At 36.9% G+C, this 20073-nt stretch overlaps 2 protein-coding genes across 2 annotated transcripts; one reads left to right on the top strand and one right to left on the bottom strand.

Moving 5' to 3' along the window:
* Window positions 1–406: 406 nt before the first annotated feature.
* Window positions 407–12097, top strand: LOC133327483 (protein O-mannosyl-transferase 2-like). The gene is made up of 3 exons (XM_061536001.1): window positions 407–2072; window positions 2511–2853; window positions 9928–12097. Exons 1-3 carry the CDS (start codon window positions 407–409, stop codon window positions 12095–12097), a joined length of 4179 nt encoding a protein of 1392 aa, XP_061391985.1.
* A 736-nt stretch (window positions 12098–12833) lies between these two features.
* Window positions 12834–15745, bottom strand: LOC133327484 (mitosis initiation protein fs(1)Ya-like). Its single transcript, XM_061536002.1, has 5 exons — window positions 15728–15745; window positions 15433–15576; window positions 14696–15348; window positions 13121–14409; window positions 12834–13051 (listed from the first exon to the last, which is right to left on the bottom strand). Exons 1-5 carry the CDS (start codon window positions 15743–15745, stop codon window positions 12834–12836), a joined length of 2322 nt encoding a protein of 773 aa, XP_061391986.1.
* Between the last annotated feature and the right edge of the window lie 4328 nt (window positions 15746–20073).

Genomic DNA, 20073 nt, shown 5'->3' on the forward strand with positions numbered 1-20073 from the left:
CAGATCACAATGTATCAAAGATCCAAGACCATATGCAACTATAAATCTTGAAGGGAAACCAATTAAAGGTCTCTTAGATTCAGGGGCTACAGTTAGCATATTAGGACGAAACTGTCGGGAAATTATAGAAGAATTGGGACTAGAAATAAGTCCATATATGTCGAACGTCAGTACTGCTTCTGGGCAGAAGCACAGGATATTAGGAAAAATAACGGTTGATCTGGAATATGAGGGCAAAACAAACAAAATTGATTTATATCTGTGTCCAGACTTGGAGCAAGATTTATATCTCGGAGCAGACTTTTGGAAAGCCTTCAATATAGCTCCACAAATATTTCCGATGGAAGAAATTGATTTAATTTTGCAAAGACAAATACACGGGAATACTGCAAATAAAAATCCCAAAATGCATGAATTAACCGCAGAACAACAAATAAAACTAAATGAGGTCGTCAAAAAATTCCCCACTTTTGAAGAAAAGGGTTTAGGCTGCACCAAATTAGAAAAGCATGCAATTAAGTTGATAGAGGGAGCTAATCCGGTAAAAGATAAGCACTATCCCCTGTCGCCAGCAGTCCAAGAGATAGTTTACAAAGAAATCGATAACATGCTTGCCCTCAATGTCATCGAGGAAAGTGACTCAGCATGGAGTAATCGAACGACAGTGGTGAGGAAACCTGATAAAAATAGATTTTGTTTGGATGCCAGAAAGCTTAATGCTTTAACTATAAAAGACGCATACCCTCTGCAGAATATAGACGGTATCCTTAGCCGAATAGACCAGACCCATTACATAAGTAGCGTCGACCTGAAATATGCCTTCTGGCAAATTGAGCTGGAAGAGGAAGCAAAACCGTACACTGCCTTCACGGTTCCAGGTCGACCGCTATACCAATTTCGGGTAATGCCATTTGGCTTATGTAATGCGGCTCAGAGACTCTGCAGATTGATGGACAAAGTGATACCGGGTAGACTAAAATCAAACGTCTTCATATATTTGGACGACCTATTAATTATCGCCGATGATTTTGAACACCACCTAAGCCTGTTAAGTGAAGTAGCAGAGTGTCTGCAGAAGGCTAACCTGACAATAGGTTTAAAAAAGTCGCTATTCTGCTTCCGCGAACTCAAATACTTAGGATTCATAATCGGCAACGGAAGTCTGAAAACGGATCCGGATAAAGTTAGTGCCATCCAGCAAATCCCAGTACCAAAGTCGCCCAGAGAAGTCCGAAGTTTTCTTGGAACAGCTGGATGGTACAGAAGATTTATTAAAGATTTTGCATCCATATCAGCTGCCCTAACGGATACCCTGAAAAAGGGTCAAAAATTTACAATTACACCAAAAGCTATGGAGTCGTTTAAGATGCTGAAACAAGCTCTCACATCAGCACCAGTCCTTCGACACCCCGACTTCCGTCGAGAGTTTTTCATTCAATGCGACGCCTCGGAATACGGAGTAGGAGCCGTGTTGTTCCAAAAAAATGACGATGGAGGGGAAAATCCCATCGCATTTTATTCTCAAAAATTAAATTCGTATCAAAAGAATTACTCCGTGACCGAAAAAGAGTGCTTAGCAGCTGTACTAGCAGTAAAACGTTTCCGCCCTTACGTGGAATTAATGAAGTTCACAATTATAACTGACCACGCAAGCCTCAAGTGGCTAATGAACCTTAAGGATCTCAGCGGTAGATTGGCGCGGTGGTCTCTCCAGTTACAAGCATATGATTTTACTATTGAACACAAAAAGGGATCAGAGAACGTTGTAGCTGACACATTATCTAGAATGCCGATAGAGTCGGATATTGTAATAGAAGAAATTAACGATGACGACTTACTGGATTTTGAAACTACGGCATTTGACGATAAAGAATACACTGAACTTCGAGAAACGATTATGAACAACAAGGAAAGACTCCCGGATTTGAAAGTGGAAGGAAACAAAATCTACATACGGACTAGACATATTGATAATGATTTAACAGAATTCGAATGGAAATTGTGGATACCACTTGACCTCACCTACGTACTAATAGAAAAGGCACACCATTACAACAATACGGTCCATGATGGTATAAATAAAACCCTGAATCGGTTAAGGATGTTCTACTACTGGCCTAAGATGGTTTCACAAGTCAGACAGTATGTTCAAAAATGTACCACATGTAAAGAAACAAAACCTTCAAACCAGAGATTAAACCCTACCATTGGTAGCGAAGTTGTGACGGAAAGACCATTCCAAAAGTTATATGTGGATTTTCTTGGAAAATATCCCCGATCAAAAATGGGAAACGCATATATCTTCATAGTTGTCGACCATTTTACAAAATTTACCTTTTTGCATGCTATGAAGGAAGCGACCGCACAAAATGTTGTGAATTTCTTAGAGAGCCAAGTATTTCATACTTTCGGCGTCCCGGAGATCATACATAGCGATAATGGCAAACAATTTGTTTCCAAATTATTCGAACAAATGGTAGATAATTACAAAATACAACATTTAACCACAGCGTATTATTCCCCACAATCTAACGCTTCTGAACGAGTAAACCAGTCGGTATTGGCTGCTATAAGAACCTATGTTGAGAACGACCATCGGGACTGGGATTTATATCTACCGGAAATTGAACAAGCCCTTCGAACCTCAGTGCATTCATCGACTGGCGTGAACCCTTTCTTTGCTTTATTCGGATATAACATGTTCACAAGTGGCACAGATTATAAATTAGCCAAAAAACTCAAATCCCTCTCTGATCACCAAATAAAACAACTACACAACAACGATAAACTGGAAATTATGCGAGAAAAGATTAAAAACAATATGCACCAGGCCTTCGAAAACAGTGCAAAAAGGTATAATCAAAGAGCACGTAGAGTTACATTTTTACCAGGCCAAGAGGTGTATAGAAGAAATCACATGTTATCTGATTTCAAAAACAACATAAACGCCAAATTTTGCAAAAAGTTTTTAAAGTGTAGAATCGTTAGGCCAATAGGGAACAATATGTATGAGCTGGAGACAGTGCAAGGCAAACCATTGGGAAATTTTCATGCCAAAGATATTAAAATATAAACCTTGCAATAATTCTGTGATATAGTTATTTAAGTGCAATATTAGGTTTAAAAATGTATGTGTGTATGTCCATTTTTTGCCCTTTTGCATTTATTTATATTATATTGGAAATTATTGACAGATTTTATTTTATATTTGGCTAAGAAATATTTTTTCCAATTATTTTCCGACAAACCCTCAGAAAATTTTCATGCTAATGATATAAATTTTAATAATTCTGTGATATAGTTATGTAAGTGCAATATTAGGTATAAGAAAATGTATGTTTGTGAACGTCCATTTTTTTTGCCTTTTTTGCATTTTTTTTTATTATTATGTCAGTAATTATTAACAGATTTTATATCTCATTAGACTATGAAATATTTTCTTTATTGCCCGGCTTTTGAGACTACAGGGCGTGGGAGTTCCCCACGTTGGGACAAAATATAGTTCGAATGAAATCTAACACCACAAAGAAAACGACCCTATTCTGATTGAAACGCCTGCTACACTTACAATACCTACATACCAAGAATCACCAATAATTACGATATACCCTAATCGACACAATCTCTATATTTTCACAAAGCATTAACACTACCTAGCCATGACCAACCAACTTCTAGGCACCTTTATAACAGCGTACACAACGAACTAACATCACATAAACACATATAAACATGTGGCATTTGCAAACAAATATTGACTGCAATAAACGTGGCAACATATTTGCGGGCACTTTACATCACAAAAAAATGTTTTCTTTTGGTTATCATATAAAATCACATCCTCAACAAATTCTACCTGAGGTTATAAAAAAATAAAATAAAAAACCGACAAAAAGTCATAATAACATATTGTGTAAAAATCCGTATGTTTCATCATTTCATTTTCATCATTCCTAATGACAGGCGTATCATAAACAATACTTGTATCGCCAAAATACACAATAAACTATTTCCATAAAATTTTAATCTTTTTCGCAAGTGAAAATAACCCAATAACACACATTATTAACAGGCACCAATTTTCCTAATACACGTAATTTCCGTGAACTATGCAGATGTGGAACATTGTCTCTTTTCAAGAAATCAAAATGGTTATTATTTATCGTGATTTATATTGTCAAAAAAAAAATCTGTTCATTTTTGCGAATTTTTTCCGAGTTTTTTTTTCAGAGGAAACAACACCGTCATAATTTATATGTCACACTGTTTACAAACAGTTTCTTTTTATACACAATTATAAATTTATAAATATGGAATGCACTGATAACAAAAAACAAAAAAAAAAACACTCACCCGTAAATTGCAATTTTGATAAGTGATCTCCAAAAACGTGTATTTCATTATCCAATAGATAAAAGTATTCCGATGAAATTATCAAAGAAAATCCAGGATGGTTCCAATTGAATAGATTGGGAATCTCTGCATGCATATATTTTTGTTTGCTGGTTCCGTGAATCATTCACCTCGGTCACCAAATCACCAAACAACTGAAAATAAACAAAAGGAACATTAGTAAAATTTTGTACAAACAACAATGAAAATTATCTTGAAATAATACAGGTAGAAATATGTGCGCGGAGTATAAATTTATTAAAATGTCTATTAAAAAAAGGTATGGGTTACAACCCATTTCCTCGCATTTATTCCCACAGTTCATATAAACTCATAAATTATCAATTTTTAAAATTCTAGTAGATCAGACCATTATTTTTTACAAACATATCCACATTTTTTACACGCACATTATATAGCCATGCAAACAAAAAAACACTAATAAAATTAAAGATAGGTCTGTCTGAAACGAACAAACAAACGAAATATATTTTACCTGTTGTAAAAATGATCACGTCCACAAACGTTCCATAAATTCACACGTCCCACACCGCATAGTAAACCACCTGTTACCGAAGGTGGTAGCCAAAATCTTCCTGTGTACCATTTCAGTGATTCCGATTGGTTCAAAGACAGTTTGTTCGAAACCATCTTAAATGTGAAGGGGTACACATCAAAGCATATCACCAATAAATATCTGCAATAAAAAACGACCCAATTAGTAAAAAGGAAAGACAATTTTATTAAAAGAAAATGTTTTACTTACCAAAACAAAAAACAAATCATTTCTTATGGTATCATGACCATCATAATTGTCTACATATTTCACACAAACCCAAAGAGGAATGTACCTGAAAGAAAAGAAAACAATTTTAAATTATTCCGCACATCAACAAACATTTTCTAACTTCTTACCTGATGATGCATTCTAAGCATCACTTTAGCAACAAATTGTATTAATCCTTATCCACCATGTTTTGTCGCCAAGCACAAAATTTTCCACTGGTTGTAGGGCCATAAACAAAGGTCCAAACTACCTGAAGTGTTCCATTACGTTAACTGAATTATAAAAATCAATTTTCTAAAAATAAAGAAAAAGGGTTGTAAAAATGTGTAAAAATTTATAGCAAAGATCTACTTACCAATGCTTAACATTCCGAAGAAGTTACGCCATTTTTGACAGCACATACATTGTGGTGTACATAAATGTAAACCGCATAAATTTCTGCCAAGCCATAAAAATACCGCCAAAATGGATGTGTGTATCCATTCAAACAAATGAGACGGCATGAATGTACTAAACGGTTATGTGTGAATGAGTGGCCAGTGTAGCACACACACATATACAGGTGATATTACCCACGCCACTTTTTATGTTACACACACACAGCCATAAATGATGGAACCCACGCCACTTTTGGCACCACACACGCACATTCAATTTTTGCACTATAATGTTTCTTATGGTTTTTCTGAAACAAGAAAAGAACAAAATCATGAATATACTTCGATAAATTGTTGAATAATTGAATGTTTACCTGTAGATTTGCGTATGCCCATTCCTCGTGGACACCAGGATTCCAAGGGCTGGTCGCCCATTCATTCATTAATATTCTCTTCTTCTTACCGCAATTTCAAACAAAAAAATATCATGCACATCACCATGTCCATCGGTTCCTTGGTCATGATGATGTTTTGTTGCATGTGAAAATAATTTTTTGTATAAAAATAAAATAAAAAAAAAACACAACCGGCAGCAATTACCCGAGATGATGTGTTTGCTGCTGCCGGCCAGAAAAAAGTGAGCCGGATACAGTAAGCTCAGTACAGCGGTTGAGAAATTCATGCGTTGCCATCTGGTCTGAAATTTAGGCCTGGCAAATACAACCCTGTCGAGTGTAGGGATCAAGAGGTAAGATTAAAGGAAAAATGATAAATGTCGGAAAATGCGCGAGAATCCCAGAAAAGTGGGAAAATGGCATCTGGCTGCGGGGGTATAAAAGGCATAACGGGGGGAAAATTCGATCAAATTTATTTGGTGTTTGGTCGAGAGACTATAATTTATAACAAATTTTCAAAACAAAGAAAACAAAAATCCCCAAGATAAACAAAAAAATCCCCAAAATTATTAAGACTTGTGTTTGTTTTTTATTGTTGAGTGCCTTATGCCTGCGAGCGAACAAAATAAAGTAAGTAGTGTAATTCGGTAATATTTTATGTGTTTGAATGTTTGTGTTTTGTATAGATCTCGCCAACATCCTCATCAACGAAAAAGGCAAGCATTGGCCCCTCCAAGTCGTTGCACGGAGGAGGTCATCCGATTTTTTTTTGGGGCTTATTCGGCAAAACATTTATGTGGCATGGTTTTAGCCGTAGAATAGTTGGCTGGAAGACACTTAAGCCCAAACAGATACAGCACGACAGCGTAAGCTTGGACGCAGTTGGCCAATAAATTGATGTGTCTGTCCGTCCAAAAATCCTGGAAAAATAAGTATCTGGAAACCAGGTAACCATAGTTTTGTCGAAATTTAAATGCCCAGAGCCGAGCGCCTGGGAGAAATCTGAAAGTGGAAAGAAAAATGAATTAGTAATCAAAGACCAAATTAAAAACAAGCAAATCACCAAATGACAAAAAATTTAAAAAAACCAAACAAAAATATATTTACTAAATTTTAAGTGTTAGATTAAGTGTGTTATGTGTTAGTATTTAGTGATTAATATCTAAGATTTTAAATTGTGAGAATTTTTAACGCCTAACAAATGCGACAAGTGTAGGGTTACCCCAAATATCTTATTGGAAACATGCGTTTGCCTATTTTGGGGACCAAATGGTAATCTCCCCAATAACGACTTAAGAGAGCTCTTTTAGGTGAGGTAATAATATAATAGAGTGGCCAGAAGGAGCCGTTTCAATAGATTGTGTGGGTAGTCTGAAACAGTGACTTATCGATAGCTTTAGGTGTTAGGAATTCAGAATATTGACTAAGTGTTTATGTTAGGTTTAAGTAATCAAAAAATAATGAAATTAATAAATATTGTTTATGTGTAAATGTTTAGATTAATATGAATTGCTAGTTGTTTTCTGTAAGGGAGGAAGATTGGACGATGTTGCAGTAAGGTGAGTGTGTGTGGAAACAGGGGCCCTTTAAAATTAAGTGTTTATGAGGACGAGAAGGGTCAAGGTTGGGCGGGCGGAGTGCGGGAATAATTGACACCAAATTCCCTCGTTATGGTCGTATGTGTGTTGTCGTTTTTGTATTGTTGTTTTTTTGTTCTATTTCCGTTTTCCTTCTTGATTGTTCGACCCCTAGGGCTGATGGTGGTAGGGTTGGGAATTCACCCCTAAAGCGGTGCCCCGACTGAGCTGGTTGGAACCCCACCAGGAGCCGCAGTAGGCGGTACGCAACAGTCTCTATCCCACCTCATTCGTAAACTTTCGGTTATACCATTTTGAGTTCATCTTTATCGGCCATTTTGTCTTCTCCTCCCATTCGTTAGCAGGTGGAATGTTTTTCAATTTTTTCAGTCGTCGTTTTTATTTTAGCTCCGTTCCAGAACCTAAAAGAATCTACTAATTTTACAAGTTTTGCAACTTTTTACTCGAAAACCGTTCCTGAACCCATAGAACTGGTAAAGCATTGAATCAAATTTAAGAGAGCACAAAACAAAATGGCTTTCTCTTTGTAAACTTTTTGTTATGTTGATTTTGAAGTATTGGCATCTAATTTTGGCATATTTACTAGATTTGCGTTCCCGAACTTTTCAAATTATTTTGTACTCTGAGACTTGAAATGTTTCCCTTTTACTAGCTTTACTATTAAACAAGTGAAAAAGCGTTAAGTTCGGCCGGGCCGAACTTTGGATACCCTCCACCACAGGTATACTGACAGGTATTTGAAATGAAAAAGTGGACCGATATTTATAATTTTAAATAGAGATATTTGGTACCCAATATGAACCCACTGTACCAAATTTCAGCGAATTCGGTTGAAAATCGCGCGTAAGAACCTCAAAATACCGAAAATTTGGGATGCCCTTATATGGGGGCTACCAGAAAAAGTGGGCCGATATTTATAATTTTTAGTAGAGATATTTGGTACGCAATATGAACCCAATGCACAAAATTGCAGCGCATTTGGTTGAAGAGCGCGCTCAAGAACCCCAAAATACCGAAATTGGGGGGTACCCTTATATGGGGGATATCCGAAAAAATTGATCTATATTTAAATTTTTTTGTGGAGAGATTTGGTACCTGCTAAGAACTCAAAATACTAAATTACAGCCAATTCGGTGAAAAATACGATAAAAACCCAAAAAATACCGAAAAAAATAGGAGGTACCGTTATATGGGGGCTACAAGAAAAAGTGGACCTATATTTAAAAATTTTTTTTGTGGATACATTTACTACAAATTCGCTTGAAAAACGCGCTCAAGAACCCCAAAATACCGAAAATTGGGGGGTACCCTTATATGGGAGCTATGCCTAAACGTGGACCGATATATCCCATCTTCGAACTTGACCTGCCTGCAGACAAAAGACAACCCTATGCAAAATTTCAGCACCCTATCCAAATTCCTTCAGAAGATAGCGTGATTACAACAGACGGACGGACATGGCTAGATCGTCTTAGAATTTTACCCTGATCAAGAATATATATACTTTATAGGGTCGGAAATGAATATTTCGATGAGTTACAAACGGAATGACAAAATTAATATACCCTCCATACTATGGTTGAGGGTATAAAAAGTACTGGAACAGACAATTTGTTGGCGAAGGTTTGCGTACGACGTCGCTTGAGTCTTGGCAGAACAACGATTAACAAGCGAATTTTATGAAGGCTGGAGTCTTGGAGGCTTCCCACTGTTCTTTTTGTTTTTTTGAATCTCTCTTTTATTATTTTTTTTCGTTTTTCCATGCTTCAAATAGTTCAAAAAAGGAACTGGATCAGAGAAAGGAATTATATTAATTAAAGAACTGGAACTAGTTCCGTTCGTTCCTTTCTCGGAATAGTTCCAATGAACTAGTTCGTTCCGAAACTACCCAAGAGATTCAGAGATTCAGGTTTACCTGTTGATTTTTTGTTGTTGTGTAGTTTAAGCGTTTCTTATTTTTTTCAATATTTTTTTGTTTGACTTAATCTCTTATTTTTATTTTATACTGGGACTTTTTTGTGCCTATCCCGAAATATACCAACGAATTTGAAGCTATCTCTGCATCAGGTGTTCGTGAGTTTTTCTGTTATTATTCGAAAGTGTTTTTCAAACATATTTACATATTTGATATTAAAATTAGTGCCATTTGACTTTCCCTTTTTTGACGTCTGCATTTACAGAGCGATCTGTTTTTTGAATACGATTGACACACTTGTTCTGTAGACTAGACTGACTGCATGCATATTTGGAAGCTATTCAACCGATTTATTGGATTTTAAACCGACTTCCAATATATGTATCCCGAATAACCAATCTCTCTGAACCAAGAGAGAGATATCACTTAAGTATTCCAAAAAATAATTTGTATTATTTGTGAGAAATTTGAAAATGGAAAAATCTTCTGGTGCATTCGATGATGATGAACAAGTTCCAAAAATTTCAAATAATTCCAACAATCGTTCCTGGTGGCTGGTGTTTGCAATTGTGGTTCTTCTAACATGTTGTACGAGATATTATAAAGTCACGGAACCGGATCATGTTTGCTGGGATGAGACTCATTTCGGAAAAATGGGCAGTTGGTATATAAATCGCACCTTCTTCTTTGACGTCCATCCACCGCTGGGAAAAATGCTAATCGCCCTGTCAGGCTACTTAACGGGCTACGATGGAACATTCCCCTTCGAAAAACCGGGTGATAAATACAATGGCACCCACTATGAAGGAATGCGTTATTTTTGCACCACCCTTGGTGCCCTAATTATACCAATGGCATATGACACGGTCCACGACTTGACACGATCCCTCGAAGCGGCAACATTATCCGCATTTTACATTTTATTCGATGTTGGTATGCTGACCCTGAACCAATATATTCTATTGGATCCAATTCTTTTGTTTTTTATGATGGCCTCCGTCTGGGGTATGGTGAAGATTTCCAAAGTTACCGCTGCCGGTCAGTCGTACACCTTTAAGTGGTGGAGTTATTTGTTTTTCACCGGCACAGTGTTGGCCTGTACCATTAGTGTAAAATTTGTTGGTCTCTTTGTTGTGTTGCTGGTTGGTCTTCATACAATTACGGAACTTTGGTGCATCCTCGGAGATTTAAATAAGCCCATCAGGGAAACCCTTAAACAGTTGGGGTGTCGGGCAATGGGTCTGATCGTATGGCCTATTGCTTTGTACTTAACATTCTTCTATATACATTTGCAGTTGTTAAACCACAGTGGAAATGGTGATGGGTTTTACAGTTCGGCATTTCAATCTCGTCTTATTGGCAATTCACTGTACAATGCCAGTATGCCACGTGATGTGGCGTTCGGTAGTGTGGTCTCGATTAAGAACCACAAAACTGGAGGTGGCTATTTACACTCCCATTTACATTTATATCCCAAAGGAGTGGGTTCCCAGCAACAACAGATCACATCGTATACTCACAAAGATGAAAACAATGCCTGGCTCATTAAGCCCCACGACAGGGAGTCGACCGATAATTTGGTTTTGCTGAAAAATGGAGATCTGTTACGTCTGGAACACGTACAGACCCGACGAAATCTTCATTCCCATGCTGAACCTGCACCCATTACGAAATCACAAATGCAGGTTACTGGCTATGGGGAGAAAGGCATGGGCGACATAAATGACATTTGGAAAATCATAATTATCGGAGGTAAACCAAATGAGGTCGTCAATACCGTTACAACACAATTTATACTGGTACACTATCTGCAAGGATGTGCCTTAAGTTCGTCGGGAAAACAATTGCCCAAGTGGGGATTTGAACAGCAGGAAATAACATGCAATTTGAATATACGCGATTCGCATGCCAAATGGAATATTGAAGACAATAAACATAGCGAACTGACTTCGGAAAGTGTGAGCGTGTATGCACCCGGTTTTATATCAAATTTCTTAGAATCACATGCTGTAATGTTCCAAGGTAATGCCGGCCTTAAACCGAAGGAAGGGGAATCAACAAGTCGACCCTGGCAATGGCCCATCAATTTCAGGGGACAATATTTTTCCGGCAGTGATTATCGCATATATTTGTTGGGCAATCCCATCATTTGGTGGAGCAATCTGGTGTTTTTGAACTTGTTTGTAATCGTATTCGTAACCAAGAAGATAAAACAACGACGTCAGGAGGGTAAACTAAAGTTGCTGCTGCTGCAGAGTGCAACGAAGCAACAAAGTATCGCAGAACAAAAAGATGACACGCAGGAGCGTACCCTAATGTCGGCGGCAATTTGGTTATACATTGGTTGGGCTATCCATTATTATCCCTTTTGGATAATGGGCCGGGTACTGTATTTCCATCATTACTTCCCGGCACTTGTCTTCAATTCAATGCTAACTGGGGTAATGTTTAATTATCTTATTAGGCGTTTGCCACAAAAGATACGTGGCGCGCTGCTTTTTATCGTTCTATCTATTGCGGCATATAGTTTTAAATTGTTTTCACCACTTGCCTACGGAATGACCGGACCACTGGCATCAAATTCGAATTCCTCAATGCACAGCTTGAGATGGTTATCAACATGGGAATTTTAAGATTTTTTTTGAGATTGTCATCGATGTGCCTACTTATTAATCTTCTAAAATTTAAGTAAAAAACATTCCGTCCTTTTTTTATAAAATATTAAAAAATATATTCTATTTATAAAATATCTGAACAAATAGTTGTATTTTTTGTTGTATAATAAATAAAACAAAACAAATTAGTAAATTGCGTTTTATTGAATATTTTAATTTATTCAATCTTTTAACTAATCATGAATTTTTAGAGATTTTTTAAAGAATATTTTTTTCAAAAATTCTGCTAGCAATAGACGTGGATTTTTTATAGAATATTTTTTTTTCAAAAATTCATTTTGAAGAATATTTTTTTCAAAATTTCTGAGAAAAGGCGTGGATTTTTTAAAGAATATTTTTTTTCAAAAATTCTAAAAGAAATAGGCGTGGATTTTTTAAAGAAAATTTTTTCAAAAATTCTAAGGAAATAGTTGTGGATTTTTTAAAGACTTGTTTTCAAAAATTCTAGGAAAAGGCGTGAATTTTTTAAAGATTTTTTTTCAAAAATTCTTCTAGGAAAAGGCGTGAATTTTTTAAAGAATATATTTTTTTTTTTCAAAAATTATATGGGTAACATTTTTTTAAAATAGTAATCACTAAAACAAAACCTGCTTTTCATTAAAATACACAATCATAAAAATGTTTATTTAAAAAAAAGTAGTTTATAAAAATTATAACAAAAAAACAATTATTGTAAAAGAGAAAAAACGAATGTTTAACTATTCATACGCATACGATCGATGGGACGGCGAGGTTGAATACGAAAACGTTTCGAAGAAGTATTAAAACTTTCTGTTGGCGATGTGGCCTCAGAATTATGCAGTTGTGCCAAATAGGCCGAGGTTGATTGTTCGCTGGTTGTAAAGGTGCGTTTACGCTTCAAAGAACTTAATTCATTTTCATCAACCAATGGCTTAGAGCGGACCAAGGAACCTGAAATACAACACAAAACAATTAGTTGACATTCATATGCGAATATAAAATACCTATGCAAGCCTTTACCTGCTATAGAAGCACATCGTTTAATAATTGAATTGGAATTTGCATCGGTGGTGGCCAGCATTGAGGATTCATTGTTTGGTGAACATTTCGACGGATTGGAGCCTTTGCGTGAAGGTAAACGCATAACCGAACTCATTATTGACCAAATACCCGATTGATTTTGTTTATTCTTGATATCATCTGGAATTTGGTGGCTACTTTGTTTTTGTTTTACCACCGGCTCATCGGCAATAAATACCTCATCCTCAATATCATCATCATTGGCATCGAAGGTATCGGTTAAATTTTCAATGCGACTAAATGCCGTGCTGTGGGCACAATCTTTAAGGGATGTAGGTTTACGAATGGGTGGCGAAAAACGACCATTAAGATTTTGTGGAATTAAACGTTTACGATTACACATTTCCGGAGAGCTGCCATCTCGATCACGAGTTAAAGAAGATTTTCGTATGGGTGTGGCATTGGGCGTAAAGAACACATCACATGGTGAATTTTGAGAATCACGGGATTCACGCGACTCCAATTTCGGAGTTTCAAATTTAATTAGTTTCTTGTGTATGACGGCACCGGGAATCCGAGTAATCGGTGTGATTGGTGGTAGGGGATTGCTAATGACATTCTCCTCATCCACCGATTGTATTGCTTGTATTTGTTCGGTTGTGGCAGTTATTATTTCAACACTGCGGCAGGATTTGAATACTGAACCACTTGAGCTATTCGATCCAGCCGAATGGTATGAATTCGAACTGGAACTAGAAGAGGTGTGAGGTTTGATGGAATTTATACTGCCATTGGAGCTGGTGCCCGACGACGAGGAGGCCGAAGAAACGCTAGACATGTGTTCGGTGCGTGTGATGACAATCGATTCGGTGGTTAGCTTTTGTGCTGACAATAGAATTTTACGTCTCATATTGGGTAAATCATTACGATGCATGCGATCTTCATCGGCAGCAGCATGCTGATAGTGTATAGAATCTTCTGATTCGCTATTTCTACGTCGTACCGCCGGCGAAAGGCGTAAATCAAGTGGTGGTGGTGCCGGTGATTGTGGCATCATAGCACCACCTCCGCAAGTGCCATCTAATCCTGGCGATGATGTGGTATCAAACATTTTCTTACGTTGAAAGGCAGCTGCCGAGCCTCGAACGGCAGTCGAAGCCGGTAGGCCATGCTCGGCAAAGGCTTTTTGTATACTTTTCGACATGACCTGTCGCAGGGGGGTTACAGCAGACATTCTAGGTCGTCCACTGCCAACTTTACGATAACGATTAAGGGGTTCAAGAGCTTGACTGTAATGAATTTAAATGATTCATGAACTTTTAGTTTGAATGGATTTGGATTTTTTTTTCAAATATCACAGCTATAGTCTTGGATTTTTTGAATATTTGTTTAGAAATTATCACAATGTGGATTTTTTAAAGAATACTTTTTAAAAATTTTTACAGCTATAGGCGTGGAGTTTTCTAAAGAATATTTATTTAAAAATTATCTCAGCTATAGACGTAGATTTTTTACAGAATAATTTTTTAACTCTGCTATGGGCTTTATAACTTGCGTCAAAAATATGTAACCTACCTGCTTGGTTGCGGCAATGCGGGGCTTATATCCGAATCACTATTATAAATGCTCGACATATGTCCCGCACCTGTAGCATTGAATGTCTGCTCTTTCGGCTTGGCAAAGACCATTTCCAGATGGACAGGTGTTGATGTGGAGCGAATAATTTTACCCTTTACTGCCGAAGCAACACCAACACTACGTCGTATTGAGGAATTACTTATCGATGATATATTCTTAATGGACGAAACACTATCACTAATAAATTCCTCATGCGCTTTACTTTTGGCCTTCCAACGCATATTGATGATCGATATCGGTGTCATGTGACTGTCATTGAAGTCATGACGACGCATTGGAGATATTTGGGTAGACTGAAGACCAGCTTTAGTAACGGTTACCTTTGAAGCTTCATCGGTGTAGCATGATTGATTAGCAGCAGTCGATTCCGCCGAATGGCATAATTCATTGGGACGCATACATTTGGTGAACTCCTTGAGATCTTCAATGTTATAGTACATTTTTGCACATTTCTCGCAGCGCAATGGCAAATGATGGGTTTCCAGATGGATTAACATTTCCGCATATATTTCACTTTGCAATGGCAATGGACGCTTTTCACAAATCGGACAAAACAAATAGATTTCTTCATAGGGTGGAGGTTTTTCCTGCTGCTGCTGTTGTTGATCGGTTCCTGTTACTGCACTTGCCTTATTGGCGGCCGCCTCACCACATTTAGCCAAGGACGAGGATACAATAGCAGCACCATGTTTATCGTAGTTTTCGTTGTTATTGTTAATCATAGCTGGTACCCGAACAACAATTGCGTGATTTTTTATCTCATGTTTATGACAGCACTTAGAGCAACAAAAAACAGCTTTACAAACGCGACAAATTGTCTGCAAAAAAGAAGAAAAACAAATTAAATTTTTAGTAGAATTTAATTTCAGTTGGACCGCATTTTACGTTCAAGAAAAAATGCAGCTTGTCCAGCAAGAATTGACTTGTTTTATATTCAACATCGGTAGTAATATTTCGGTAAAATCTTACATCTTCTGGTAAATGCATATTGTTAAGATAAATTATATATATTTTTTACAACGTTTCCTTCAATTTATGTTAAAAATCATATTTCACACTTATTGCTGTGCTTCCTTCTTTCTTTTTTTTCGCATAACGGTTAATTCAACAACCATTTTCGACACACTCCACCTATTTTTCGACTATGAAGCCGCATTCGACAGCCCTATCCGTTCAGAGGTGTTTAAAACCATTCCTGCGTATGGCATTCCTGCAAAATTAATATGCTATGCAAAATAACTTTAACTGGTACAATGTCAGCAGTTAATGTAGGAAAGGACCTCTCGAAGCCCTTCAATACCGAACGAGCCTTCCGACAAGGTGACAGTTTGACATTGAATACAATGAATTGAATACAATGTCAAATAAATTCAAAGTATATTGAAATATATTCAAGTTCAATTGAAATAAAAATAAAGTTTTTAACACGTTCGTCTGGATGTAATTACTTTGTTATGGATGAAACAAACATTTTATGGTATTCCCTACTGTATTGTGGGAAGAAATCATAACCTTTCATTCATTTTTCGCGTTTTTAGTTTTGTGTTGAAAAATGTCGAATAATATCAAACACTTGTTGCGTATATTTATTTTATTTTTGGCAGAAGGGGCCACACGTGCATTGTTGCTTTTTTGTTATCACCTCAAGCTGCCCTACCTTGTTTTATTGTACCATGGGTACAGCCATAAACAAATCTGATAACATCAGCTTTGAGATCCGGAATAGAATAATGTTGGTCAACAGATGCTACTATGGTTTGAGTAATCAACTCAAAATCAAGGCCATCTCACGCCAGACCAAACCCACACTCTACAAGACGCTGCTATTGGCTGTGCTATTGTATGGATCTGAAGCATGGGTACTTGCGCAATCAGATGAGGCTGCTCTTGGAGTGTTTGATAGAAAAAATTCTTCGAAAGATCTAGGGGCCGATCTGCGTGGTGAATACCCCGTCGAATAAACCATGAGCTATACCATCTATTCTGGGACATCGACATAGTCAGACGGATCGAGCTGCAGTGACTACGTTGGCTAGGCCATCTTGTGAGAAGCGAGCCAAGTGATGGTTCACGCAGAAGGGTAATGCCACGAATCCGATGGAAAGATCAAGTTGAAGACAACATCTTGGAACATGGTATTTCAAATTGGATGAGATGCGCACAAGACCGACGCGCCTGGAAATCTTTTTTATGCTCAGCTTCTGTCATAAGCCAGCTAAGTAAGTAACTCATTCAAAGCCGATATTGGCCGTCGATGCAGATCGAAGAAGAATCTTTCTCTCAAACACTCCAAGATCTGCCTCACCTGCTTGCGCAAGTACACATGCTTCAGATCCATACACCAGGACGGGTAGCGTCTTGTATAGTGCAAAATTATCCTGTATAGCCGTATTAATTTTGAAGGGAAGTCGAACGCAGACATGGCTTTAAAGATCTCTAAGTGGATTGGGCTGTCGAATGCTGCTTTATAGTCAACGAATATGTGGAATGTGTCGATGTGCTTTTCGTGGGTCTTTTCCAGGATTTGGCGCAGTGTGGATGGAAATCTGGTCTATAGTAGATTTGCCAGGTCTGAAGACGCATTGATAAAATCCTTTTTTTATTTGTTATTAAAATTCATTTTTTATCGTATTATAGGGCTAAGCAGAATGCTCGCGTTGAGCCTTCCGTTGCGTTATGTGTTATCGAAAATACAACAACCACAAGGAAACGATAACACAAACGCTCCAAGTAGTTGTGCGCTACGCTTCGGAGTTAAATATATTTTAACTTTTTGCGTGCGTTAACGCGATAACAAAAAACGCTCAACGCGAACATTCTGTTTAGCCCTTAAAAATTAGTAGATTGTTGCAGTACGTATATATTTCAAATATTTCCTTATTCATGTCATCAGAGTTTATTTTTTCAAACATTTGTTCCTTGTTTTACTTGGATCTAAATAGAAAAAAAAAACATCTTTCTCTTGACTATGGCAAGAACCCATATTTATTTTTATTTCATCTTTCTCAGTTTTTCTAAATATGTTGTCGATTTTAATACATTTTTTATATTTTCTCTATTGATATGTTACATATGTTTGGACTGATTGAATACAAATTATTCAGTTTCATTTTTGTTCTGATATTTGGTCTGTTGCCGTACTGCAAGATTCTACTACTTTTTTCTACGATAACTAATTCTCCTTTATGATATCGACAAAAATAATAAAAACTAGTAGATTCCTGCAGTAAGGGAACAGACCAATTTTAATTACAAGTTTTGTTCTTGGCGCCCCGATAGGTTGCCCACAAAATGTAGTTATCGATTTTTCCCCTTATTTATCGATTGTCGACTTGTATATCCCTTGCTCTGCTACAGAAACCCGATTATTCAAAAGTCGACCTATGTATACCTATCACTGATGCCGTGTAAATCTGCAAGAAAAACAAGAAATTTGGGCGAACTTACATTAGGGACTTATATAGACATAGGAAACCGAAAACATTTCATAGCGGTCGTTCAAATTCAATGAATTACAATATGGATATTTTGTGTAATTGCCGAATTTGTTTACAAGCGATTGGTCATGAACCCATAAAAATGACACGATCTATCGTGAAATATATGGAACAGGAGTTACAATTGAAAAACATCGCACAAAAACAAAAACCTACAGACCCCACAAATCTTTGCGCCGCTTGCTTTAATAAACTTGCTGAGCTGCAGGATTTTCATGAACAGTGCAAGGATGCCGATGAGTATTGGAAAAATCAGTTTACCAAAGGATGTGGTGGCGATAACCCAATGGTTGTGGTGAATGCCAATAACATACCGAGTGTACAGAACGATAGTAAAAACATTTGCGTTGCTGATGTATCTTCAACAAGAGAACCCATGGAGCAGATGCAGTTGGATGGTGGGCTACATCAAACCAAACAGGAGGAGGAGGACGAAGAGGATGAACTGCTCCTAACATTACCCATTAATGACAATGATTATGCAACAGTATCTGTCCAAGGAACGCAGCAACGTGAACAGAATTCAGAGGATAACGTTATGGTAGATGAAGGTGATTACAATAATCGTATGGATGCTTCCGAGACATGGTCACAAGCAAATGATGACGATAATGATGGTGGTGTTGATCCCACGGCATTAATCATGGAGAAGAATAGCAAATATATCGACGATGAACAAGAGATACTAAATTATGAATATGAAGGAAATGGCGAGCAAACTGAATATCAATCCGAGTCGAATGCGCTGGAGGATGCAAATACTGAAAATGAAACATACGTATTTGAAGAAGAAGAAGCTGAAGAGGAGGGTGATGATAATGATAATGCTGATGAAGATGATGAGGATATTTATAAGCTTATACAAGAATCTATAAAAGAAGAAATGCGTACCTCATCATCAACTTCCTCCACCTCAAAATCGACATCGGGACAAAAAACTCGCAGCAGTACTACAAATTCTGGACCCTCCACAAACACATATGTAGTTACAACTGTTCTGGATGAAAATGGCAAAGTGAAAAAGTCATATCAGTGTCAGCATTGCGGTATGTAATATAATTGGTATGGGATTTTCCAAAAAGAGGTGTTATTTTGAGTTAAATGGTATTTCGCGAGCGAGCTGTCGCTTTTAACAAGTTAGAACCAGTAATAGGATAAATAGGGAACGAAAATGTTTAGATACATTTTAAGCAAATACAAATTAAGCAAAATAACATCTATTATTGCAAAACTCCGTACATTTAATTCAGACTTGATATCACAATCGCTCTTTTGCAGATCGAGCCTTTGATCGCATATACGATATTGAATCACATTACAACATATCATCGCTATAATTGTGATCGTTGTGAAAATGATTCCTCAAACCACACCTGTAAGTATTGACATGGATATAACGTATGTTTTATGCTTCTTTTTTCATTTTCAAAGTCTTAAAAATCATCTTTTTTCTGCACATAAAGTTGGAATTGACGATTACTTACATTTAAAAATTAAATTATCACCATTGGATCAATTGAAACGCCAAAAGAAATAAAGTATAACTTTGTTGTAATTCGTAGGTATATATACAAAACTATGAATTTTGACTAGTAATAATCGAAATTATCTAAAAGGCTCATTGCGACTTGTTCTATAAAATCAACTCGATTTTTAATTGACGGATATTCATTTTTCCCGCTATAACAAAATGTGGAATTATAGGAACAACTCTTATATATTGATATATACGTTTGTTATACTTAGTAAGTTGAAATTCTATGTCAAAATCCTCTTGGAACATTTTGAGTGCTATTTATGGAAGCAATATTGAGCAAC

The sequence above is a fragment of the Musca vetustissima genome, unplaced genomic scaffold (assembly GCF_032173495.1).
Source record: "Musca vetustissima isolate MV318-11 ecotype Yass unplaced genomic scaffold, APGP_CSIRO_Mvet_v1 utg595232, whole genome shotgun sequence".
Taxonomy (NCBI): domain Eukaryota; kingdom Metazoa; phylum Arthropoda; class Insecta; order Diptera; family Muscidae; genus Musca; species Musca vetustissima.